The 27567-nt window shown below is 50.8% G+C and overlaps 1 protein-coding gene across 1 annotated transcript in view; it reads right to left on the bottom strand.

Moving 5' to 3' along the window:
• Positions 1–27567, bottom strand: part of SH3RF3 (SH3 domain containing ring finger 3) — a gene marked incomplete at its 5' end in the record, with an annotated part of 99187 nt that overhangs the window by 61169 nt on the left and 10451 nt on the right. Inside the window, 3 exons of the mRNA XM_008591821.1 lie at positions 12509–12759; positions 15228–15398; positions 22198–22298. Coding sequence (XP_008590043.1) covers positions 12509–12759; positions 15228–15398; positions 22198–22298 — 523 coding nt within the window. The remainder of the gene's footprint in view (positions 1–12508; positions 12760–15227; positions 15399–22197; positions 22299–27567) is intronic.

Genomic DNA, 27567 nt, shown 5'->3' with positions numbered 1-27567 from the left:
TCGTTTTTCTTTTCTGTTTGCATGGTAAATCTTTTTCCATCCTTTCCCTCTTAGTCTATGTCAGTCTTTATGGGTGAGGTGGGTCTCTTGAAGGCAGCATATAGGTGGGTCCTCCTTTTTTTTTTTTTTTGTCTTTTTTTTTTTCGTGTCTGGCAATGGATCGCAACCCCCAGGGTTGTGCCCGTACCGGACCGGGACCGGCAACGGGATCGCACCCCTCGGTGTCGCGCCCGCCCCTTGCTCAGCCAGTGAGCGGGAACCGGTCTGTATGTGGGATCCGAACCCTCGGCGGGAGCGCCATCGCGCTCCCAAGCAGTGCACTGTAGCAGTGTGCCACCGGGCCGGCTCTGGGTCCTCCTTTTTAATCCAGTCAGCCTGTCTATGTCTTTTGATTGGGGAATTTAAGCCTTTTACATTAAGAGTTGTTATTGAAAAGTGTTGATTTATTCCTAGCATTTTTATTGATTGTTGTTTGGTTTTCTTAGATGTCTTTTGTTCCTTGCTTTCTGATTTACTGTTTGTTTTCTGTGTTTGTTGGTTCCTTAGGATGTAGACAGCCTTTTCGTTTGTTTGTTTTCTCTTCGTGTATGCCATTTTTATTATACTAGTGGGTTCAGATATTTTGTGGGTTTTTATGACAGTGGTGGTTATTTTTCAGGAACCAAACCCAGTAATCCTTTGAGAATTTCTTGTAAGGGTGGTTGTGTGGTGGTGAACTCCCGCAGTTTTTGTTTGTCTGAGAAATATACTATTTGCCCTTCATTTCGGAAGGACAGCCTTGCAGGGTAGAGTATTCTTGGCTGACAATCTCTGGCTTTTAGTATTTTGAATATATCATCCCATTACTTTCTGGCTTTTAGGGTTTCTGATGAAAGTCTGATGTTAGCCTGATTGGGGCTCCCTTATATGTGATTTGACACTTCTCTCTTGCAGCTCTCAAGATTCTCTCTTTGTCTTTGAGTCTTGCCAGTTTCACTATAACATGTCTTGGAGATCTTTATGGGTTGAATACGTTTGCAGATCATTGAGCTTCCTGGTTCTGAAGATCTGTGATTTTTCCTATACCTGGGAAGTTTTCCACCAGTATTTTGTTGAATATGTTTTCAATGCAATCTCCTTTTTCCTCCCCTTCTGGGATACCCATGACTCGGATATTTGAGCGCTTAAGGTTGTCTGATATCTCTTTCAGATTTTCTTCAATGTCTTTGATTCTTTTTTCTTTTCTTTTCTTTTCTTTTTTTTTTTTTTTTGTCTGCTTATGTTATTTCAAACAGCCCATCTTCAAGTTCAGAGGTTCTCTCTTCTGCTTCTGCAAGCCTGCTAGTTAAACTCTCTGTTGTGTTTTTTATTTCGCTGAATAGCTTCTTCAGTTCGGCAACTTCTGCTACATTTTTTTTCAGGGCATTGATTTCCTTGTACATTTCCTCTTTCAGGTCCTGTATACTTTTCCTCGTTTCATCATGATGTCTAACTGAGATTTCTTGTATCTCATTCAGTTTCCTTAGAATTATCACTCGAAATTCCTTGTCAGTCATTTCAAGGGCTTCTTGTTCTATAGGATCTAGAGCTTGAGATTTATTATCTTTGGGTGGTGTACTTTCTTGGTTTTTCATATTTCTGGTGTCTTTTCTTTGATGTTTTTTCATTGTGGCAGGGGGGTTCACAGTCCATGGGTTTGACACTATTGCCTGACTAAGATGTTGCTGGGGTTGCCAATTTGTTATGGCTACCTCAGTGACTACTCAGTTGGACACTAATGCCAGGCAAGTCCAAAATTGACTACCGTGAAGATGGCGGGGCACTGGCGCCACTCCCGTGTTGTGCTCCCGTGGTGGCCTCCACAGCCAGAGTGGCCCCGGCCGCCTCTCACCGCCCCTGGTGCTCCTGGCTCCTGGTCACGCTGCAGCCTGCTCAGTCTCTCTCTGGCTCCTGGTTCCAGCAGCGCTCGGGGCCGGGGAGGTGACAGCCCCCTCCCCGGCAAAAACCACAGTCGCCGGACCCCGAGTCCCGGCGGCAGGGCTGTGCAGCCCAGCCCAGCACTGAGGGCAGTGGCACCGAGGCCAGGCACCGAGTGGCAGCTGCTCCCAGCAGCTTCTTCCTGGGGAGGATTTTGTAAATTTCACAAAATGGCATGCACTCCAAACCTCAGTGCTTGTATTTTGAGAGTCCCCTTCAAGGTCTCAGCAATCCTTCAGAGCAATCCACCTGGGTAGTAACAGCTACCCCCGGCGCAAGCCAGGACACTAGAGATTCTGACTCACCATCAGGCTTTCTGAGTTCCTCTTCTTGCTGGTGGCCTCTGGGATCCTGCCAGTGCGGGGCACGGGCAGCTCACTCCCTTCCCACTGCCATGTTTCCTTTTGTTCCCTAATTCAGTTTCAGAGGCTGGGAAGTCCACACTGCAGGGAACACATCTGGTGAATGTCTTGGTGGTGGCAACAGTGACCCAGGGGTCTCACATGGCAGAAAATGCTGGAGCAGAGAGAGCTTGGTATAGTTTTTCAAAATGTCATTTTCCAATTGTTCATTGATAGTATATAGAAATACAATTAAATTCTGCATATTGTTCTTGTATCCTGCAACCTTGCTTAACTCATTTTCTAGCTCTAATGGGTGTGTGTGCGCAAACAGAGATAGTTTTCTGCAAATAGAGATAATTTTATTCCTTCCTTTACAATCTGCATACCTTTTGTTTCTTTTTACTGATTAATTGCTGAGGCTAAAACTTCCAGTAAAATATTGAATAGAAGTGGAAGAGTAGATGTCCTTGTCCTGTTTCTGATCTCAGAGGGAAAGCTTTCAGTCTTTCACCATGAAGTGTGGTTAGTTGTGGGTGTTCAGAGATGCCCTTTATCAGGTTGAGAAAGTTCACTTCTATTCCTCATTTTCTGAGATTCTTTTTTAAAAATCAGGAATAGATGTTGAATTTCATCAATGATTTTTTTCTGCACCTTTTGAAATGAAGAGAATATTATTTTTATTATTTAGTTTGTTAATAAGGTGAATTACGTTGTCAAATTTTAATCCAACCTTGCATTCCTGAAATAAACCATACTTGGTCATGATGTGTTATCTTTTTTATTTATTGTTATATTTGGTTTGCTAAAATTTGTTTAGAATTTTTACATCTATGTTTATGAAGGATATTGGTCTATGGTTTTATGTTCTTATAATGTCTTTGTCTGGTTTTGGCATTACAGTAATGCTGGTCTTATAGAAAGATATGGAAAGTATTCTCTCTTCTTTTCAATTTTCTGGAAAAATTCCCATAGAATTGTTATAATTTCTTCCTTAACTACTTGGTGTAATTCACCAATGAAGTCACCTAAGCCTAAAGTTTTCTTTGTGGAATATTTTAAATTACTAATTCAATTTCTTTAATAGAAACAGGCCTAGTCATACTGTTTCTTCTTGAGTAAGTTTGGTAATTTGTGTCTTTCAAGGAATTTGTCCAGTTCATCTAATTTGTTAAATTTATTGGCATAAAGATTTTTAAACAATCCCTTATTATCCTGTAGAATCTGAAGTGATATCACTTCTGTTATTCCTATTATTGATAATTTGTGTATTTTCCCTTTTTTCTTTATCCATCTGGCTAGAAGTTTATCCATTCTTATTATTCTCAAAGAACCACCTTTTGGTTTCATTGATTTTCTCTATTTTTGTTGTTGTTGTTTTCTATTTCATTGATTTCTGCACTGATCTTTTTCTACTTCTCTTGTGGTCCCTTTGCTCTTTCTATTCTAGTTTCTTGAGGTAAAAGCTGAGGCCACTGATTTTACACCTTTTTTTCCCTCTAGTATTGGTATTTAGTGCTATATGTTTCCCTTCAAATACTGCTTTAGTGGCATACCACAAATTTTGGTATGTTTTCATTTCATTCAGCTTGAAATACTTTATAATATCCCTTTTGATTTCTTCTTTGATCCATGGGTTATTTTAAAGTATATTACTTAGTTTTCAAATATTTGAGGATGTCAAATATTTTTTACTATTTGTGTCACTGATTTCTAGTTCAACTACATTGTGGTCAGGCATGATCGTTTGTGTGAACTGACTTTTCAAATGTATTGAGATTTAAATATTATGGCCCAGAATATGGTCTATCTTGGTAATTGTTCTATGTACCCTTGAAAAGAATGTGTATTTTGCTGTTGCTGGGTGGAATGTTCCATAAATGTCAACTAGGTCAAGTTGTTTATAATGTTGTGCTAATGTTCTATATTTTTACCAATTTTCTATCTACTTGTTCTATCAATGATTAAGAGAGATATCAAAATCTCTGACTACAATGGTGGATTTGTCTATTTCTCCTTGCAGCTTTTTCTGTAATTGCTTATGTATTTTGAAGCTCTGTTATTCAGTGCATAAATACTGTGAATTGTTATGTTTTATTAATAAACCAACTGCTTTATCATTATGAAATTGCCTTTTTTAAATCCCTAATAATTTTCTTTGTTATAAATTCTACTCTGATATTAATATAGCCATTTCAGCTTTCTTTAGATTAACATTAGCATGTATAGTCAATCCTCATTACTGGCGGATTCTATATTTGCAAATTCTCCTACTAGCTAAAATTGATTTGTAACCCCCAAATTGATACCTGTAGTGCTTTCACAGTCATTTTCAGACATGTGCAGAGTGGCAAAAAATGAGTCATCTGACAGGCATATTCCCAGCAAGAGTGGAACAATGAGACTCTCTGCCTTTTTACTTCAGCCTCACACAGGGGTGACAGGAGAGTAAAGCCAAAAGAAGGCACCATGGTGAAGTGCAAGGAGCTCCAGCTCTGGGCCAGCTGGATGGAGTTTCAATCCAAGCTCCTACCCATTAGTGGAAAGGCTCAGGTCAGTCACTTATCACCCTGAACCTCATTGTCTCTTTTGTAAAATAAATAAAATAGACTGTATTAGGATAAAATCATAATTTATGTGTACACACACATATATGCACACACACAATTTCACCTGGAGCAATAGTTTAGTACTCACTAATCTGGTGTTTAGAGTAACTTCATAGAATACAACTGATATAAATAATGAAAATGTGTATATCTTGTTCCAGCCTTTTACTTTTAAACTATTTATATCTTTAAATTTAAGGTGTACAAGTATGTTTCTAGTTCACAGCATATAGGTGGGGTTTTTTTGTTTGTTTATTTTTAATAATATCTGACCATCTCTGCATTTCATTTGGAGTTATTTAGACCATTTACATCTAATGTGATTATTTATATGATTAGGTTTAAATCTATCATTCTACTACATGCTTTCTCTTTGACCTATGCATTCTTTGTTTCCTTTTCTCTCTTTTTATGCTTTCTTTGGTATTAAATAAATGTTTTTGTGATTCCATTTTATCTCTGTTAACTAATTTGCTTTGTTTTCATATTTAGTGGTTGCTTACATCTTTAATTGATCACAGCATACTCATAAGTGATTCTATAGCATTTCACATACAGTATAAGAACCTTACAACAATATATGGTACTTACATTTCTCCCCTCCCAACTTTTATGCTTTGTTATTACACATTTTACTTTTACCTAAGTTTTAAATCCCAAATACATTGTTTTGATATTTGCTTAGACAGTTAATCATACTTTGCAAATATTTAAATGATAAAAAACTTATATATCTACCTATGTTGTTATCATTTCTAGTATTCTTCATTCCTTCGTACAGATCTTCATTTCCATCTGGTATCATTTTCCTTCTTCTTAAAAAACTTTGTTTTATATTTTTTTCATGGTGTTAATGAAAATATTGTTAATGAAATGTTTTAGCTTTACTGTGTATGAATAATTCTCTATTTTGCCTTTTTTTAAAGAGGTTTTTTTTTTTTTGCTAGATTTACAGATATATTTATTTCAGTGTTCTTGACAAGAAATCTGCTGCCATCCATATCTTTTTTCTACTTTACATAACATATCTTTTTTCTCTGGCTGCTTTTAAGATTTCTCTATCATAGATTTTCAACAACTTGATTATGATCTGCCTTGGAGTAATTTTCTTCATGTTTCATGTGCTTGGGGTTTACTAACTGTCTTTAATCTGTGAGTGTGTAGTTTTCATCAAATTTAGAACAATTCTGATCAACATTTCTTCAAATCCTTTTTCTCTCCCAACTCTTTCTCCTCTACTTTGGGAACTCCAATCACACATATTCTAGGCCATTCAAGATTGTCCCATTGCACACTGATGCTCTGTTCATTATTAAAAATTCTCTTTTATCTGTGTTTCATTTTCTGTAGTTTTAATTGTTATATTTACAAGTTCACTAATATTTTTTTCTTCAGCAATGTCTAATCTGCCATAATTACAACCAGCATATTCTTAATCTCACACACTGTAGTTTTTATTTCTAGAACTTTGATTTAGGCCTTTTCAATATCATCTCTGTCTCTACTTAACTTTCTGAATATATGGAATGCAATAACAATATCTGTTTTAATGTCTATGACTGCTAATTCCAACACCTTTGACAGTTTGGGGTCAGTTTTGATCAATTGATTTATTTCTTTATTATGGGTCATATTTTCCTGATTCTTTGCATACCTACTAATTTTTATTGAATATCAGACATTGTGATTTTAATGTTAAGAGCAGGATATTTTTGTATATAAATATTCTTGAGCTTTGTTCTGGGACACAGTTAAATTAAATGGAAACAATCTGATCCTTTTGATTTCGATTTTGATATTTATTAGGTAACACTGGAGCAGTGCTCAGTCTCAGGGTAACATTCCTCACTACTGAGGCAAGGTCTTGAGGACAGTACTCAATGCCCTGTGAATTATGAATTGTTTCCAGTCTGGCTGGTGGAAACAAGCACATATGTATTCTGGGAAGTGTTAGTGCTAATCCTTTCTTTTTTTATTTCTGCTCCCCTGGCTTTGGGCAGTTTCCTCAAATGCATATGCTGATTAAGTAGCTGAACACTCGAGGTGGGTGCTCTGCAGCGTCTGGAGTTCCCTCTCTGTGCATCTCTCCCCTCTCTGGTACTCTGCCCTGCAAACTCATCATCTCTGTTACATAGACTCTCATCTCCATGTCCTCACTTTAGGGAACCTGCTGGGCCCCACCCAGCCCCCTCCTTGTGCCACAGCCTAATGCTTCTCTCATGGATCATGGTCCTTGGTTGTCTAAGGCCTAGTGTCTCAAAAGCTGTCTGTTTTCGTAGGTGTTTCAGGTGGGAAAGGTAAATCCTGTTCTCATTACTTCAACAGCGGTCCAGCTTGATCTTTTCAATATAAAATTCTGGCTATATCACTTAAAACCCTTCAATGTGTTCCATTGACCTTAGATAAAGACCTAAGTTCCTTTACATGGTCTCCCTTTTCTTTTGTTCTTTTCCTTTGTTCTTCATGCTGAGCTGATTTCAGTGTCCCGATGCACCAGGCCTCTGCTGGCCGCAGAGCTCTCCACACTCTTCCACGCTGCCTGGACATGTTTCTCCCCCCCTCCCCGCCCCCACCATGTGCTGAGTTCCACCCATCTTTCAAATTGAAAGTAGTTTGTCATCAACACACTGGACTTCCCCTTCCATACTTTTGCTTCGGTCACACTGAACTAAATAAAGTTACCCAGAATAAGAACTATGTCTTGCTCACTGCCATGCCGTTGCCCTTGCTAGTTCCTCTGCCTAGAACACCCTTTCTGCTTCGTCTGCTCAGATTGTTCCTATTTGTCCACCTCCTCTTGAAAACTTTCCATACACCTCTTCCCATCCCCTTTCCTACTTTCCTCCAGAATCTGAGTGAATCTTCTCTCCTCCAAGCTTTCTTAATCCCTTTCCTATGCTTCTACCACAGTTCTTTTCAAACTCTATTGTAGAAATTGGTTTTCTTGTCCTTCTCTCTAACTGGCACAGAAATGTGGTCTCTCTGGCTTCTGTACTTCCAGATTCTTGCAGAATGCCTTGTCTGTATATAGCTCTGTTTTGGTGCTTTTTTTGCTGACAAATAAATGGGTGTATAGGGCTCTCAACTCTGCTCAGCACTGATATGAGTGTGTGAGGAACACTGGTGCTTTACAGGGGGTGCTCTGCCCTCAGGAAAAGGAGTTACATTAATCAAGTAGAATAAATCATATTGGATGCTATGGCCAATGCAATTAAGCCTTTGTCAAACTGCCTGACTTTGGCTGGAAATGAGAACATTGATGAAATGCCTCCCAACTGCCAGCGTTGGGGTCTGCTGAAATGGGCAATTACTGCAGTGAACAATCCATTACTTGTACTGTTGACAGTGTTTTTTCTCTCTCTAAATGCAGCATGAAGTGGAAAATGCTGTGGGAACTCAGTGGCATTCAATTTACTGATATGATTCATAGGAGCCATTCTTTAACCTGCCCATGACGGCAATATTGTGGGGACAAGCGTCAGGTTCAGACGCACTGGGGAGCCATTTAACCATCCTGTGCCCCACTCTTCCTGTATGTAAAATTAAACTGATGGGAGAGAATGCTTGTCACACCATCGTGGTTACTATGGCAATCGATGGTTGAGACACAATGTTGTACTGCCCCCAGCCATGCCAATTTCTTTTGATACTGCTTGTTATTCCATAGAGGGAGAAGTGACTGGCAGGGCTCCATTTTCTTCTTTGAATTGGGAAAGTTTCTAGTGGGGGTTGGCACGGAAAGACCATTACACTGGCTGTTTTTCACAGATAACCCAGGACTGCTATGCAGGATGCTCACACACAACGAGGAGCAGGGCTGCTCACCTGTCTGTGTCTGGGCACCTAAAGTCGACTTATAGCCATTGATAATGCTAGACATTAGACATGTGAAGACCACTTATACCCATTAATGATGCTGGACACTGAACACCTGAAGTCCAGCTGCACCTACAAATGATGGTGGACACTGGGCAGAAGACCACTGGCACCCACTGATGATGCTGGATACTGGGCACCTGAAATCCTCTTAGCACCTATTGATGATGATGAATACCGGGCACCTGAAGTCCAGATGCACCTATTGATGATGGTGGACACCTGGCACCTGAAGTCCAACTGCACCTATTGATGATGGTGGACAATGGGCATGTGAAGTTCATCTGCACCCACTGATGGTGCTGAACACTGGGCATTTAACGTCCACCTGCACCCAGTGCTGGTGCTGGACACTGGGCACCTGAAGTCCCCTTGCACCAATTCGTGATGCTGAATTCTGGGCACCCAAAGTCCCCACTGCATCCACTGATGATGCTGAACACTGGGCATGTGAAGTTCATCTACACCCACTGATTGTGCTGAACACCAGGCATCTGACATCCACCCGCACCCAGTGCTGGTTCTGGACACTGGGCACCTGAAGTCCCCTTGCACCCATTCATGATGCTGAATTCTGGGCATCTGAAGGCCACCTGCACCCATTGATGATACTGGGCACTAGACATCTGAAGTCCCCTAACACCCATTGGTCAGGCTGAATACTGGGCAACTGAATTTCACTTGCACCCACTGATAACGCTAAATATTGGGTACCCAGTTTACCTGCACCCATTGATGATGCTGGACATTTGGTACCTGAAGCTCCCGAGCACCCATTGATGATGATGAATATGGGGCACCTGAAGAGCCCCTGCACCCATTAGTGGTGCTGGACACTGGGCACCTGATGTCCATCTGTACCCATGGATGATGCTGAATGCTCGGCACCAGAAGCCCACCCTTGCTGCCCCTGAATAGCTAGATGTTTTCACCACCACTTTCATGCTCAAAACTGACCCACAAGGCACCTCATATTTTTATGATCTGCCTGAAAGTCGTGTGGGGAGTTTCAATTTCTGGAGTTGGTTCATTTGCCCCTTCCTTGCCTACATGGTAGGTTGGACAAGCAGGGTCCATCTTCTACTGCAGCGAGGTGGAACTCATAACATGGGATGTGTACCCCGGGTAGGGGGGTTGTTCCAGATCAGCCAGGGGGCCACAGTGTGACCAACACCACTACATCTTTCAAATCCTCATGCCTAAATCTATTCATCATCTTCCCCCACAGATCAGTTCTCTTCTGGTTTCTTCTAGCGCAGGGATGCCAGCATCATCCTCCCAGTTAACCAGTCCAGAAACCTGGAAGGTGGACTTGGTTCCTTGGGCACCCTGAGCACTTGCGTCCAGCCCACCTCCAAGTTGTGACCATTCTGCCTCCTCCGTAGCTTGTTAATCTGTGCCCATGCCGCACCCCACTCCCTCAGTTCGGGCCCCCACAGCCCCTCACCCTTCGGTCTGGCTCCCTGCCTCGAGCCCAGGGACGCCATGTGATGTCTGGTGAAGTGTTACCCCCTCAGTTAAAAATCCTTCAGTGGGGCTCCGTTGCCTTTAAGAGAGATTTTAGCCCCCTTACGTCCTTTGGTAACAGTTTCCATTTGCTTTTTTGACTCTCATGTATTGAGTACTCCAATAATATTCTTATTCTGACAGAATAACAAAAACAGCTACCACGGATTGAGCACATACCAAGTGTCATGCTAGCCAGTCTCACGCAGACATCCGGGAGGTCAGTGCCATTGCTATCCCCATGTTACAAGGGGAAACCGAGGCCACAGCAGTAAGAGCAGGCCCCGCAGTTGAGCACAGATGTGCGTGCCTCTCGAGCTCATGCCTCAAGCGAGGCTTGTCTGCTGAGCCGTCACCACATCACTTGCAGCTGGCTGAGTAAACGCCTACTCTCTCCCACTGCGCTCCCTGCGTGATTCCCTTCCTGCTGCCTCCCATGCGCCCAACCTTGTTCCCCTGCCTGAGTGTTACTTTGCATCTCATTCTGGGAACAAACTCCTCTGAAGAGCCTCTCCTTGATCTCCAAGCCCCACATCCCCATGGGCCCCACCACAGAGCCTCCCGCCCACACCTGCGTCCCTCCCTTCCCTGATGGTCAGTGGGCAAGCCACCCGAGAGCAGGCTGGAATGCACTAGACTGAAAAACCATCAACCTGGTCTGCTTTAAGTTCGGGCTTTCCTGCAAGGATTCAGCAGTTCCTCTTGTCCTGTGTAAGTCTGAATTGGCATCAGTGTGGGCACGTGCAGGCAGGCCAGCCTCCCCAGTTTCAGGATGTGTAGGCACAAGTGGACGAGGAGATCTGACAGGGGGACATTTGCCCCCTTCTGTTTTGTACCATCAGCTGTGACTTGGGAGAAAACACGGCCCCTGCTGTGCTATGTATTGTTGCTATTTTTCACCTTCAGAAGCTGCTTTCTGGAGCCCCTCTAATGGGTACTCTTCTGGTTAGCTAGTCTAAAAAATAGTGCATTTATTGCCGCAAAGAATTTACATTCTTTTTGCTCTTAAACCTCACTTTGAGAAGAAGAGAGGTGACTCCTGAGAGGACAAGGTTGGGGTAGCGTAAGGAAAATGGGCAAATGGTCAGGCTCCCTCAGATGTTCAGAATCTTGCCAAGCATGACCTAGCCTGTTTAATGTAAATATGTTAATTGCACATGTGCACCCAGGTGTTCCTTGGTTATTGTCTGATGTAATTATGCAGGTGCACCCAGGTGTTCCTTGGTTATCTGACTCACACCCAGGTGTCCCTGGGTTATCTGACTTAAGTATAAACTACAAACAGCTCTGATCCACAGTGCCCCTGGGATGCCACCAGGGACGCTGCTGCTGCTGCAGAAGCTGAGCTCGTGTCTGAATGAAGCATGTCAACTTTGCCAACAGCTCCCAGGATCTTTTCCAGCTACCTAGCTCACGACCTGCTTATGAGGGGTCTGTGACCCAGTCTGCACAACAGATTTGAAGGGTCTGTGACCTAGCCTGACAGGTGGCAAGAGAAATTCTGTCACATCCTCTCGTCCTGGGTGACTCCCACTGCATGGTGACAGTCACTGGCTCGTGGTTTAGGAAGGTTACATGGCATGGGCTCCTGGGAGCATTCTGTGAGTTTCAGCAGTTTTTATCAGTTCAACGCTAAGCTGATGCATTTACCTTCTTTGTGCCCTTAAGGTCTCCCCCATAATTTCTTTTATCTCACCTCATCCCGGGGGGCAAACTGATTTTTCCCCAAGTCAGCCTGTCAGTTGACAATGCTGCCCTGAAGATGAAGGATCAACGGCCATTACGCCTTTCAGGCCCAGAGCATTTCAGAAAGGGCACGCTCTGGATCTGTGTCTCCTACCAGCCTGACCTGAGACACTGCCTGGCAGGCACGCTGCAGAGCCTGGTCAGTGGAAAGCTCATGCGGCTGACTGTCAGGTGCCGCACTGGGGCGATGTCCGAGGGTGCCAGTGTTAAACTTACTAGTCCATGCAGTCCTCTCGCCACAGTGAAGCGTGTAAATATCTGTAAATTCTCTAACCCGCTTCAGCTGCCAGGATAGGGTAAGATGGTAAGTCAAGCGAACTTCCCGGAGATCAGCGGAGTTGGTGACTGACAAGCAAATGCAACTCAGCCCACATAGATCACTTGAGACCTGGGCTAGTGTGTGTCTCATGGCTTATGCCCTTGAAACCCTGCCAACTTCCCAGCAGGATGAAGGCCTGGGAGTCGCATACATACCTGCTGAGATGGGGCTCCGGGCTTGGCTGGCGACCGGCTGGGCCGAGTGCCACAGACAGCTGCCCATCTGTGGAGATGTTGCTGGGTGCTGGGCGTGGGCCTGAGGAGCGAGGGGCAGGGCGGGCCTGGAGGCTGTGGCCGGGCTACTCAGACTTCCCCCGCCTGGGTGCATGGTCGTGGTCACCCCTTTAGCCAGAGGAGACCCTCCAGCCACAGAATTGCGGGGTGGCCCAGCTCCTCCTACAGGAACCCTAAGGAAACAGAGCAGAATGAAGTCGGGTGAGAGGGCTCAGAGGAAATCACGCCGTGTAGGCCACGGGCACAGGCCTGCTCTTCCCTACTGGCTCAGAGAGGAAGGCCAGGAGTCCAGGGACAAAGTCCTACAACAGTGCCCAGACAACACTGGCAGCAGAACAATGCCCAGAGGCACCCTTTATAAAATCTTCACGGGGCTAACTCTAAAGGTGAATATTCAAGAAACAGCCAAAGGACCTTGAGAAACAGGAACCCTGCGAGGGCCAGAGGAAGGGGGCGACTGGTGAGGGGCACAGCAGGTGCAGTGAGCTGGCCTGGGCCACCTGGAGAGCCCCAGATCCACCGGCTGGAGAATCTCCCCACAGCAAGGTCTCTGGAGGCGTGGGAAGATAGTCCGTGAGGTGAAGTTTGGATCAGAGCTGCCCGATTCTATTACTGTCTCAACCTGCATTCACTGGGCACTGGTATATGCACATGGCGTGCCAGGGGCCGGGGACACAAAGCTGGAGATGCTACTGTGGTCAAGGCTGGCAGAGTGGGGCCCTGCAAACCTGCAGGAGACCCTCGACAGCACTCGCACGCAGCCCGCTCAGGACCACAGGGCAGGCAGAGTCGTGTCCTCTGACAGCAGCTTGGGACTGAAGTCTGAGACCTCAAGGGATGTGTAGGATTCAATTTGGTAGTAGGAAGAGGGGTGGGGCAGCCTGAACAACCTCCCAATCATGGTGCTGCCAGGTGTGCGTCAGGAACGACCGGCAGTCAGGTGGGGGTGGGGGTCCTAGGAACGACCAGCAGTCAGATGCAGGGTGGGGGGATCCTAGGAACGACCAGCAGTCAGATGGGGGGTGGGGGGATCCTAGGAACGACCAGCAGTCAGATGGGGGGTGGGGGGATCCTAGAGCCACACAAGGAAGTTGGATCTAAATCGCAGGCTTTATGTGTCTGAAAGGTCTGAGGAATTCTCAGGTAAATGTAAAGGAAGACTCAAAAGAGAGAAATGAAACTGGGAATCTGGGGAGCCAGTCAGCAGCCTGGAGAAGCCTACTGCCTTCCTCAGGAGTCGCTGCTCTGACTGCCATTTCTGAGGAAGGACCAGGCAGGGCTGGGGGTGCAGACACCCAGCGTCTCAGGCTTGCATCTTCCTGAGGGCACCAGCTGGGCAGGGAGATCCCCTCATCATGATGGGTGGCCTGCGTGATGGGTGAGCCCAACTCCCCAGCCAGGGCTTCAAGGACAAGCCCATCACAGCTGAAAGAGCCAGTGCAAATCATGGCTTGAGAGACCCGGGCTAGTCCCGAGGCCCAGGGGGCAGCTCGCACCCTGAGCAGCCACCCTGCGCTGAGCATCCTGGTGTGAGGCATGGGCATTTCCCGTGGCCCCTCTGCAGTTTGCTTCTCAAACTTTTCCCTGCTGAGGGCCTTCTTAGCGAAGCTTATCTCTCACAGCCCCTCAACCGTGTGTCTTCAAACCTGCCAGGCCTCAGAACACACAGCACTCTCCCCCAGACCCCTGCTGGGCACCTTGCAGGCAGCACAGGCTGAAGAATGCCTTGGTCACTACAGGTACTTAAATCAACACCACAGTGCCCTCCTACCTGCCTTCTGAAACAGCTCTGGGAATCAGTCCCGCAGTCAGGGCAAGGTCTAGGCGTCACTTAATGCTTACACGGCAGTCTTTTCCAAAGCCGGGAGAGATGCAAGGGCCGTGTCTACCGCTCATGTGCTTGACCTGCAGAGTCACCTCAGGGCTGTGCCCATGAGGTGCTTCCGTGCTAAGACTGACTGAGATAAAACCCAGCAGGACCCCTCAGCTCAAGGGAACATGCCCAGGCAACTCCGGTTACTTCTTTAGCAAATTTTAAAAATTAGCTTTTTCTACTTTATAGACATAATGTAACAGAGAATTTGTAAAACACTGGAAAGCACAAAGAAGGAATAAATTTAAAATTATCCAGAATGCTATTACTCAATAACAATTGTTAGCTTTTGGAAATGTATCATTCTTCCTTTGCATATTATATATGTGTGTTTTACATATAAAAGACTTACAGGTGATGACGCACACCACACACACACACAGACCATGTTTACACTAAACACAAATACACTGCACACACAAACTGCACGTGCTGTGCTCATATCGTATGCACATATGTGCACACACTGCGCACGCACGCACACATGCTGTGTTCATACTGTACACATGTGCACACACACGCTCTTGAGACCTCCTTCTCTGGCGACGTCCCATCCTGGCTGAGGCATGCGGCTGCCCTGCCTCCAGCCCCTCCTGTTCCCGGTCCCCTCCCCACAGTGCCAGCGTCTGCTGAGGGGAGACAAGCACACCCAGCTAAGGAGGTGACCATTTGCCAGTGAGTGCTCTGTGGGCCCCCCTCGCAGCCTTCCCACAGCATGGCCTCCAGCAGTCAGGCTGGTCGGTGGAATGCGGGGCCTCACTCCCTCACCTGGAGACGGGAGTCACATAGTTTCCTGGGAACACCCCAGAAAACCCGGTCTTCAGGGACGCGCCCTTGAACCAGCCGTCCTGACACTTCTCCAGGACCCGGTACATCTCGCCCTTGCGCAGCTCCAGCTCGTCGTTCTTCTGAGGCTTGTAGGCATAGAGCGCCAGGTACCTGCAGGCAGAGGACGCATCCGGGTCAGCACCGTCTTCCCGGGAGCGTGGTGGCCGCAGGGCCAGCATTGCCCGGGGCACACAGGAGCTCGTCTTTGGATGAGCCCAGCCTAGAGACAGTAGCTGACATCTGCGGGGGCTCTACAGTTTACAAAGGACTCGCATGCCCCTCACCTGACTCACTCCTCACAACAAACCCCGGCAGGGGGAGGCAAGACGAACTTCCCCGGTAGGGTCTTCCTCACTCCTCCTGGGCCTAAAGATTCACATTTTCAGTGCTAAATCACATCTTCAGGGGATAAGTAAAGAGGAGCCAGGGTGGAATTCTGTTTTCACGTTTGCAGACTCTCAGTGAGCTCTCTGATGGCCTCAGAGGAAAGTTGTGTGAAAAACTGTGTAATGACACAGCTGCAGCCGTGTGCCGGCGTACTGCACGGGCCTGAGCATGCAGCCACACCGCCGGGGGCAGGGGACACCAGCTCCCTTCCACTCCCCTCACCTCCACCACACGGGATCTGCTGCGAGACTGCGTCTTATAGGTTGCTACATTTTGCCTCTTCACATGGGAAGTCTATTTTGTTTATTAGATGCCCAGTGACACAGACAGCCCCGGGTGCGGACACTGAGCAGGGGAGAGGGTGTCCTTCCAGGCGCCGTCACAGCCTCTTCCCCAAAGCACCCTCATCATGACTCTTCCTGGGGCCCTTCACACAACATGCTGCCACCTGCAGGGCCAGGGACACCGTGCAGAGCTGTGCCCCACCTCACATGCCCGGCCGCCAGGTGAGTCGGGACAAGGGGAGGACAGGACACTGGGCCCAGATCCCACATGGTCTTGCCTACACATTACATGACCTTGAGGCCTCACAGCTGAGGAAGCGAAGGCCCGAAGAGATGGAGACTCAGTCCCTGTTCACATATGTTCAGAGGCATGCTCAGGGCGGGTCACGGTCAGAGGCAGGGAAGCTGTGAGCCCAGCGTGGCCCACCGTCAGGGAGGTGCTGCACCGGTTTGCACCAGGCCCTAAAGCACTTGTTCTGTTCATCTTCCTCTCAAATTTCCTCTGTCCAATGAGCGATCCTTCCTCTGGCCTCAACATTTCAAGTGTGGCCTCTAGGTGCATGTTGCTGGGGGAACCGGAGTGAAAATAAGCCTGACGTCACCTTGGAAAATCTCTCCCCCTCCTCCTTTTCTTTCCCCTGGGCACCTCAGAGGGGAAACCAAAAGCAGATGGATGTGCCGAGTGGGTCATGGCGGCTGCATATCTGGCGTGCGCTCATGCTAGGCAGGGAACTGGCCCGGCAGGGAACGTCCTCCTGCATCTGCTCTCCTTTTGGAGTGACTCAAGAGGAAGCACTGGATGAGCCACGCTGGGAGAGTGATTTGTGTCCAAAGAACAGACCGGCCTCCTCTCAACCTGCTGCCTCCTCCCTCGGGGTCTCCACAGCCCACTTCCTGAACCGGGTGGCTTCCAGATTCCCAGTGACAGCCACAGCAGTGTCACCTCTTATCTACCCTTTCCCATAGACGTCCCTCGGCTGCATCCTGCCAGGACTGCGTGTGCAGATGCCTCTCCGCTGAGCTGGACAGCATCCGCAGGGCTGGACGGCAAGCCGGTCTCATGGGCAAATGCAGCCGGACCCAGTGCAAAGTAGGGGGGACCGGGGCCCCGCAGGCAGCACGTTCTCATCCTCTGGGCTCCCAGAGCCCAGCCCTCTCTTTCCTTTGGCTTCAACAGGCCGTGGCAGCCTACCACAGGCCTTGGCGGAGTGCCCAGGTCAGCTTTACAACATGTCTACATCAGACGGCAGCCTCCGTGCCAACGTCCCCTCAGTGATCCCCACACAGAGGCTGCTGCTAAAACCACAGAGTTCGAGGCAACATAGGAACACTGCTCAGAGAGCCTTCCTCACCACTGCCCTGGGGCCCACTGGGAAAAGGTGCCCTGTACAGGCAGAAGCAGCCCCTGAGTGATTGCTACGGGCTCTGGGTCAAGGTGGGGTGGGGCCCTTGCCCCTCACCCCGTGCCCTGGGATGGGCACAGAGCAGACAGGCTGGTGTGGTGCGTCACCTGCTCCCACGTGCAGCCTGTTGGCTATGCGAGCACAGCCTTCAAGCCGTGTTACCTGCTTATCTCTGTAGCAGGATCTTCACAGCTGCTGTCGTCTGCAGATTTCCCTCCCGCCCTCATCGTGGAGAGGACGATCGGTGTTTCAGTGCCCTCGTCTGCTCGCACCCTTTCTCCTCTAGATGGTGGCTTGCTCATGTGTCTCCCCAAATAATTGAAAGGCTCTATCCCATCCCTCCTTCAAGGAGTCCTGCTTCTGCTCTCCTTGCAGGGCTCGGTCCAGGACACGTGTGCCCACTCAGGGACTGTCCCATCCAGAGATGTCACCGGACAACCGCCAGTGACGAGTGGTAGAGATAGACATTAACAGTGCGGTGTCAGGGCCAATGAGTGAGTCCTGCGTGTGAAAGGAGCGGGCTGCAGCCACTGGGGGAGGACAGCTGCAGGTGGGGCACCCATGTGTGAATGCTCAGAGGAGGGCATGGGGAACTCTGGGGCTGCAGTGTAGCTGTAGAGGTTGCCCCTGAGCACAAGCACCCGCCACCCCTTTTGATCTGGCTGCCCAGCAGAGGCCACCCCTCCCCCCAGGGGCCTTCTGATCTCCTGGGATCACACAGGCAGCCATGGGTTGAGAGCCCAGGGAAGGCAGAAGTTGGGGTGGCAGCTGTGAGGCCACCTTGTGGGCAGGCGCCCTCCACACTTGCCACAGGGGATGGAGTGTAGGGACCCCTAAGGGGTGGTCCTGGACCTGCAGCAACAGCCTTGCCTGGAGCCTGTTAGAGAGGCAGATTCTGGGGCTGAGGCATAGCGGTGTGTCTCCACCAGCCTACTGGTTCTGCGGCTGAAGTGCACCCTGGGCCTGGGTCTAGCGATGCCCAGCCCCGGTCCCTCCTGCAGGCAAGGGTCTGCTGAGGGCTCGTGGCATTGCCTGCACTGGGAACTTCCTGCAGGGGGCAGTGCCACTAAAGACTGTCCCTCCTAAGGGCGGCCTGAAGCCAGCACCACCTCAATCCAGCTAGGGGAACCCTGAAACCCTGAAGGGCGGTCTTGGCTCCAGAGCTCTCCTTCAGCCAGCTCAGCGTCTGTCTCCTGCCGGCATGTCCTGAGAGCATGACATGGACCTCTAGGGGATCGGGGCTGTCATCTTCCTGCAGCTACTCGGCCATCTTCCACCTCTGCCCACCAGGCTCTGTGCTCTGTCTGGAGACTTCTCTCAAGGCCATTCTCTGCTCTTCCCACCCGCATCTCTCCCCCTTCCCTACCTGCTTGGGGTCCCAACTCTGTACTGTCCCTAAAGATGCAGGCACAAGGGGTGGGGCCAGGAGCAGTTGGTACTGCAGGTCTCCGGTGCATTACTCTGGCTCATTCTTGACCACATCTTCTTGGCACTCTGAGGGTGGGTACGGCTGGGCACTGTCAGAGGAGGCTGGACAGCTGGCCGGGGACACCGCTGGCACAGGCCCATGTCCTCGCTGTGCCAGGCCTTTGCCCTAGCCCTGGCAGGCATTGGTTCCTCTGGGCCCGTCGCAGGCATGTGCAGAGCTGGCCACCTGTGACTGTGAGGTGGAGGACAGATGCCCTTCCTGCACTGGCAGGCTGTGCCTCCTTTCCCAGTGTCCCCGAATGTGGGGCCCACATCATCCCTGAGGGGCCTTCTGACCATCAAGACAAATGGAGAAGGGTCATGAGAAGGGTTACCCTGACCACAGCAAGGCCCTGAGGTCATCTGCTCATGACAGAGCACGTCTCGGTGACCACCAGGTGCAGGGACCCCGGTCTCCTGTGGGTTCCCTTTCCCTTTCTCCCTCTGCTTCCCAGTCTTTCTCTGGCTTCCTCAACATGACTCCAGGTCCCCCGCGGGGATCCAGAGGGTCTCACAGCTCAGGAAGCACTTGTCTTCCCCTACACGCCAGTTGCACCCACTTGACTGAGGAAGTTTCCTTCTCCGACGGCAAGCCGACAGCCCTGTAGCGCGGCTCCAACAGGCGAGAGTTGTTCGCAGGTCCGAGAGCTGGTGCTGGGAGAGGCGGGCATCCTCCCCAGAGGCGGCTGTCTGATGCCTGAGCTTCTCCTTGTCCACACCACTGCAGCCACCAGAGCTCACAGGAGACTCTACCAAAGCACTGGAGGGGGCTGGCAACCCCCCCAGCATCAGGGCACCCTGTTCACGAGTGTTCTCGTCAGCCTTTAGGATCCCGGCCGGCTCAGCTCTGACCTAGAGCTTGGCCTCCAGGACCAAACACTCAACGTTTCCGCTTCCCGGGAATCACAGCAGGTCAGCCAGACGAAAGGCAGACAAGCCGCAGAATAGAATTCCCAATGCAGCAGGAGTGGAGACGGGGGGCCTAGGAGTGGGCTCATGTCTCCACAGACAAGCAGCCACCTCTGTGCACTGGTGACAAAGGGACTCCTTTATATGCTAGAAGTCAGGGTGAAGAGCACTCCCCACCACCAACAGAAAGGCTGACTGTGCAGATCCAGCCTCACGAGGAGGCACGTTTCAGGCTGTGATTCACCTGTAGGGGTCATAGCCAATGCAGTAACGAGGGCCATGGAACAGGGGTCCAGGAGGTATCCCACCACTGACCTCCACAGTGGCCCCATCTGGGCCCTCTGCAGACTCCTCACACATAGCAGCGCCTATTGCTGCAGCTGTCTTTGTACAAACAGCACATCTCAGGCTCAATTTCAAGTCTTTGGACGTGACCTACAGACACTGCTTTGGGAAGACCAGTCAGAGAAGGAAAGGTCGCGTGCCTGTCCCCGTTGGGAGTGGGGCTGCCAGCCTCGTGGAGCCGGCGAGGATGGGGGAGCAGTCGGGCTCATCCCCTATTTGATAGACTGATGGGGTCGATCTGGTCTTTTGCTCCCTAGCAATGAAATAAACATGATTGCAAAGGTCACAGTTTCAAAACGGACCGTGCATGTTGCTGTGATGTATGAAGTACTGCCTAGCCTGTGCCGGCTACACCGTATTAAAGCCCGGGATGTCCACATTGAACTTCCGCAGTCATGCTGATCACGGTGCATCTGACGGCCCGTGTCACCGCAGACACATTCTCACCAAATTCTTGTTATCCTCAGAAGAACGTTATCTAACACGTAAGTCTCCCTTTCCTGTCACCCAGATGACAATCTCAAGCTAAACAGAGGCAGCTGTGCCCTGGGGGTGAGGCACAGAGGCAGAGAGTGGAGCCAGGTCACAGCGACCCGGTCCCCCAGGGCAGAGGGGCCTCGGGAGGGAGAGACCCTCCAACTCTGAGCCAAATCAAAAACCCACGTGGGACATGGAGGTCTGTCCACAGTGAGGCCTCAGAATATGTTCTGGATATATACAACTCTTGGAGAGTGACATTCTTGGAACCGGGTTACCTTCTGGATATCAAGGACAGAGCAGCCTTCTCGGGTGGCTAACCTGGCAAGGGAGAGCCGGAATGCCAGCTGCGGAGGTATGGAGAGCCTGCACTCTCCAGACCTGTGGCCCGGCCCTGTCCTGCTTCTCATTTGGGGAACCACATTAGGGCCATTCCCTGTGTCTCCTCCTCTGGGGATGGCATCCTGTGTCCAGATCCTCAGGAGCAGCAAGCCCACCCCCGCCCCTCCCCACGTGCCCCCTTGGCCCGCTTTGAGAGAAGCCGCCGGAGCTGACACAGAAACCTGGGCAGAAGCAGCATCTCCCGTCCGGCACAGGTGAGGACTTCAGTTCCCACCTCCAGACAGTTGAGGTGCAGCTCGCTAATCTATGTTCCCCTGGGAAACTCAGTAAGAAAGGTAAAGGTCACACTCCTTTCCTGAAGTTGAATTCCGGCAGAGCGGGCAAGCAAAGGAGCTGTGTGCGCCGCTCTCCGGTCAGCCTTGGGAAAAAGGCCGGCGCCTTCCCTGGGGCTGGGACTGGTACAGGAGGCTGCTGCTTCCAGGAAACCTTTGACGCATGGCAAGGTGCTTTTTCAAAAGGCTTTTTTTTTTTTTGGTTGAAATACATTCCGCTTTGCAACAACACAGGTTTGGTGCCTCTCCCGGACCCGTCCAGATTGATGGAACTTTCTGGTCTCACCATACTGTTTGCCAAATCTGTATGCTCCACCTGAAACATTCATTCGAGTGACTGAACTCAGTGCCAAATAAAAGAGCAGAAAGCAACCTAATTCTTCAGAACACTATTTAAATGGGTAAATTTTGAACTGCCCGTATCTTTAAGAGCTATAACTTCACAGAGCAGATTTTTTTAAAGGCCATGAACATCTCGCTCCCCAGCAGTGGCTCACCTGGCTGTGTTCAGGGTGACATGCGGCTGGAATGTACTGGTTTGGCTGTCACTGAGCTACCTCTGAGCAGCTGGTAACTGGCTACTGCCCAAGCTCCCAAAACGACCGCTGCTCTGGCCATCCCCCCTCCCCAGGCCACCCTGGACCTTCTCTGGGGCCTGTGGGGCCTGTCCCCACTCGGGCTGCCACACCCCCTCTTTTCCAGACTGACCAGTGCCATGGTCTGACCACGTGGTCAAATATTCTGAGTATCCCTCTGCTTGCAATGAATGTCCTGGGGACAAGGACATTAAAAGAACCCACTAGACCTCTGTTTCCCACACTCTCCTTCCAGCGTGCTATTAGATGCACAAAACTGTGCTGACCAGCTAGTTGCAAACTGTAAAGCCCTACAGAAACCACACACAGGGATCCCAGCACGGGGCGCTGACGTCGCAGGACCCCGACAGACACGAAGGGCAGCTCACACGTTGAGGGGCAGCTGGGCTTTGGGAAACGTGCCCTGCTCTGCAGCCGCTGTGCCAGCTCGTGGGACGGCCGTGGGGGCAGATCCGGTCGAAGGGGAGTCCTGGAAACAGACAAGAGGAGACAGGAGTGAGGAGATGGGAAACAGGTCCTGGGAGACAGGAATGCGGTCGGGGTACCACGGCCAGAACCCTGCATTCCCCTCAGCCACCTCACCCGCTGGCCTCCACAACTCTCAGGTCCTGCTTGCCTTGGCTGTCGGTAAAGTTTCTTCCCACTGCGGGGAGCCTGGGTGTCAGACACCTGCCCCCAGGGTGGTTTTCAACAGCCCCTGCTGAGCAGCTCAGAAGCCCCCTTGGTCTGCATCTCGCTTGGCCCCCATCACACTGTGGTCCACATGAGAAGGCTACGGCAAGCGGCCCAGTTTTATTCTTTTCTTTTTTCTTTTTTTTTTAATTGTGCTATAACATAAATAACATAAGAATTTCCATTCTGGTTTTATTCTTAGAACTTGAATTAATTATTCTTGTGTTCACTAAAGAAAATCCAGACCAAATCTTCCATGCTTTGAAACATGAGCTTATTTAAAAATACTTTCCCCAGGACGTGAAGATGAATCTCTAAGAAAGACTGGTCCTTTGCAGTGGATAGAGTGGCAGGCTGCGGGGCCAGGACTCGCAGAGCACAGCACCTCCCACCCAAGACCCCATGGTGCTCCAAGCGTCCAGGGTTTCTCATGGGAGGAGATCACTTGAGGAAAGGGCTCATTCCAGGTGGTGGCTTCTAAGCACCACGTATGTGCTGAGCTCTCAGGGAATCTGGTGGCATGACGCTCTTGCCAAGGAAGGTCTTGGTGGAGAATCCTCAGACCCAGCCCACGAGGGGCAGCATTTCCCCCCAACCCCCTCACCACCCAGCCTCCCCAGGGCAGCTGTCCTGTCTTCCTGTTCAGAGGTATTAGATGGCCAAGTGAGTTGAATTATGTCCCCTCAAAAGATATGTCTAAATCCTAGCCCTTAGCACCTGTGAATGTGACCTTCTTTGGAATAAGGGACTTTGCAGACATGATCTAAGGTAAGGATCCCCAGAAGAGATTATCCTTGATTAGAGCGGGCCCTAAATCCACACAGGGGTCCATATAAGACACAGAAAAGGAAACACACAGAGATACAGAGGGGAAGAAAGGACATGGGACCACGGAGGCACGTCTACAAGCCAAGGAGCACTGAGGACTATCTGGAGAGAGGCCTGGAATGGAGCCCCCTCTGCCGGCAGGAGGAGCCCGCTCTGCACACACCTGATTTCGGACCTCTGGTCTTCAGAACCAGAACACTTTCTGTTGCTGTGTGCCACCCAGCTGTGGTACTGCTATGGCAGCCCAGGATGCCAGTACATCATGGGATGTCAGGGCGCCTGGGAGAGAGTGTGGTCCATCTCCCTCAAAGTTGAGGGTCACGTCTAGGCCCCTGAGAAGGGACAGGATAAGGATCCCGGCAGAAGCTGTAGCCAGATGAAAGGGACAGGATAGGGATCTCGGCAGAAGCTGTAGCCACATGACTAGGGGGCCAGGCTACCGGTACCTTGGTGGAAGGCAGATGTGGGAAGGCAGATGTGGCCAGGCGGGTGAAGGTCACTAGAAGCAGAGATCACGAGATAGAGACAGCCACCCAAGAAGCACCCTGGGCAGGCTGGCAGCTTGCACCCCGACAGGCCTCAGCCCACCTCTCAGCTGGTGTGAGGGAGCGAGGGGGCATTTCTCATCAACTCGCTGACTGGTTCTGACCTCACTAGGCCAATGAGCTCCACGCCCTGCAGGCCATACCGATCCCTCCCTGGCTGGTCACACTCCCTCCTCAACTGGGGTCACGCCTGGTGCCGCGGCCTCTGCGCATGTGCAGCCTCTGCAAAGGCAGAAGCCCCACTTCTTCTTCTTGTCTGAGCAGCGGTGCGCCCGCAGAGGGACTATGCAGCCGAGACGCACAGCTTCCCTCGTGTCCGAGAGAAACCCACGCTTGCGCAGCCTTCCGAGAAGGGGCCGGGTGTCCAGGCAGCTCCCCGCCCCCCACCCCGATCTTGTCCCTGCAGCCACCCAGGAACTGGGCCGGAAGTGGAGGGACGTCCCTTCCTGCTGGCAGATTCTGGGGTGTCCCACTCACTTGTCACACCTGCCTGCCCTGTGGAGGGAGCCAGAGACCAGGAGGTCCCCACTGACGCCATCTCATTTTCCTCCAGGAGTCTCCCCATGGCTGGCCACAGACGGTCCTCCATGAGCTTCAGGTGGGGCCTGGAGGGCGAGTCCCAGAATGGGGACACCTAGAGGGAGGTGGGAGGAGGGGACACTGCCACCGACTCACAACTGCCCTCCCTTCCCTGGATGTCCGTGGGGGGCAGGTTTTCCTCTGTACCCCACTCTCCTCGGGGTCACTGACAAAACGTGTGGCAGGGCCTCAGGGACATTCTTGTGCTCATTCAAACAGTGACTGACCACTTTTTGGCACAGGGACAACAGGCTGGGCACGCTGACGGTGCTCAGGGGCATTTGTCAGTTCCGACGTCAGAAGCAGCTGCGGCATCCAACCGCGTGGAGCCCGGCCCTGGGGGGCAAGCGTTAGACACACGACGCTAAACAAGGGGCGCGGGGCGCACAGGGACCCACCCGTGGCCAGAGAGGGGAGGCGGGTGGGGTGGCGCAAAGGAGCAGGGGGAGCCCAGGCCGGCGCGGGGGCCTCCTGGGGGGCAGGAGAGCAGCAGCCATGGGCTCAGGGCCCACCAGGAGGCCCTGAGGAAGCCCGGCCCTGTCCGGGGTGGCGATGGACAGAGAGAGGAGCAGGGTCTGGACATGTTTCAGAGGCTGTGGGCAGGACAGTGGCCACGAACACAGCAGAGCTTAGCACAGGCGGGCCCTGTGGGGAACCACTTCCCCGGGATAGCGCACCCGTCCTCACGGGGCCAGCAGTGGGGATCCTTCAATCACCGTTCTACAAAATGAGGAAACAGCGGCTGCCGAGCGGCCGAGGCTGGACGGGAACTCAGGCCGTCCGTGCTGGGGGCCGCTGCCAGGCCACACCCTCGGTGTCGTGTTTTGTTAGCTGCTGTCACAGACCCCCACAGACTCAGCAGCCAGAGCAGCACAGACGTACTGCCCTAAGCTCTCGAGGTCAGAAAGCCTGGAGCCAGGTGTCGGCAGGGCTGCACTCCCGCTGGGGTCTGAGGGAACACGTGCCTGTCCCGTCAGCGTCTAGAGCGCCTGCGTCCCTAGGCCGCGACCCTTCCCCATCCCCCAGATCTCTCACCCCTCCCTCCATCCTCTCGTCTCCTCTGACTCTGAGCCCCCTGGCCCCTTGTGTAAGCACCTCTGTGGTCCACTGGGCCCACCCAGACGATCCAGGGCTCCCCACCTCAGGGTCGAGGGCTCCTTTGCACATGTGGTGACAGCCACACGTTCTGGGAACCGCTGCTTCCTCCTCTGCCTGCAGGAATAGGCACGAGGGAGGAGGGTGAGCCGGGTTTCCCAGTGACAGCAGACGGGACTGGCTGGACACGTGGGTTTGCGGTCATGAGCCTGCGGCTGATCTGTGCGGTGACGCCACCTCCCATCCACACCCTCAGCACTCAGTGTGGGGCCGGCATGTGCGTGTGACCTCAGACGAGTCACTGTCCTCAGGCCTCTGTCCTGCCATCCTGAAGGTGGGAGTCCGGACGTCTGCTCCAACAGGATGGAGTAAAGGGACTGAGTCTACCCTCCCACCTGCAACAACTGAAAAATGCAACAAAATACGTAAACAAAGGATATCAAGTCATAGAAATCAAGCCATGGAGGACAGATAACCCCAAGAGATGATAAAAGGGGCTACTTGGAGCATAAAACGGGATAATTTTATAAAGTATGAGTGATCACGGAAAGCACACGAAACACATGAAGTCACTGGAGTGGGGGCCCAGTCCCCGCCCGCTGTCACTGCTCCTGCAGCCAGGGTGAGAGGCGGAGGTGGTGGCCTGGGGGACGTGCAGGCTCAGCCCGTGGGACGCACAGGCACAGGGCACGAGGAGGGGCTGCCAGGGAAGCAGCAGGGAGCCCAGGAGCACGGGCACATCAGAGCCCGGGGAAGAGCATGTCAGGGGCAGCTGCTGCCAACTGCGCTGCGTGCTGCAGAAAGGCCAAGGAGGACCTGCCGGACCCGAGGTGCTCACATGCGGGGCTGCTTCCTGGGCTGGGTCATCCTGTCGGATGGCTGGGGTGGCTCGTGCCCTTGATCCCGCCTCCTAGGACACAGAGATGACACCAGTGTGTTCCCTGCAGGGAAAGCCTTTGCCCCTGGCCGGGCCAATCAGCCCATGGTCACCTGCTTCTGTCCTGTTCTGCCATTGTGAGTATCAGGGAAGGCTGTGCACGGCCGTGGCCCTCAAGGAAGGCCTGTGCAGGGGAGAGAAGCTTGTGGCCGGAGCAGTTCTCATGCACAGACTCAGACCCAAATCCTAGTTATTTAGCTTGTCGACAAAGCTTCTGTCTGTTCTAGAGAGAGAACAAGACAGAGACAGAGATGTAGGGACAAGGGGAAAAAAACCTATGACCCAGCAGTTTCCTGTTAAGAATGGATCCTGAAATAACAAAACAAGTCAGCATGGAGGCACAGACAGACAAGGATCCCACCGCAGCACTATTCATGATATGGAAACCTGAACTGCTGAAGCAACCTGATGTCCACAGCAGGGCCAGCCTGCTGCACACGACACAGAACACCACGCAGACTTCTCCACGTGGTCCACGCTGACAGGCACGGTGGGTGTGGGGGGTACATCAGATGGGAAAGGAAGCAGATGGGTATGGAGGATCACTGCGTCTCTATACATGATGCATGTATTTTTATGATGAAAAGCCTGGAAACCTACATATAAACAATAACACTGGTTCTTTGGGGAGTTTGGATATTTTACTGTTTTTTAAATCTATATGTTCAAATGTTACATCATCTTCATATCAAGTGACAGTGGTTTTCTGAAATATTTTCAAAGTAATATAAGCACAGTGACAGGGCTGCATTATGTGAGGTCTGGTGGTGGGGGTCCCTGTCTTCCATGACAGGTCTGGAGACTCTGTCCCACGCAGCATGCAGTCAGCAGGCAGGTAGCTGGGCAGTGGGAGCAGCAGACGTGCAGATCACTGGCCCAAACCAGTCCCAGACCCTGCTCTTGTTAACACGCCACCTGTCCAAATAAACTCCCCTGAAACAGCCAAACCAGCCCAAACCAGCACAGCACGAGGAAACACTGGCCCAAACCAGTCCCAGACCCTGCTCTTGTTAACACACCGCCTGTCCAAATAAACTCCCCTGAAACAGCCAAACCAGCCCAAACCAGCACAGCACGAGGAA

This window comes from Galeopterus variegatus, unplaced genomic scaffold (genome assembly GCF_000696425.1).
Source record: "Galeopterus variegatus unplaced genomic scaffold, G_variegatus-3.0.2 Scaffold7322, whole genome shotgun sequence".
Lineage (NCBI taxonomy): Eukaryota > Metazoa > Chordata > Mammalia > Dermoptera > Cynocephalidae > Galeopterus > Galeopterus variegatus.
Note: the sequence above shows the minus strand (reverse complement) of the source record. Positions and strands in the feature narration are given on the sequence as shown.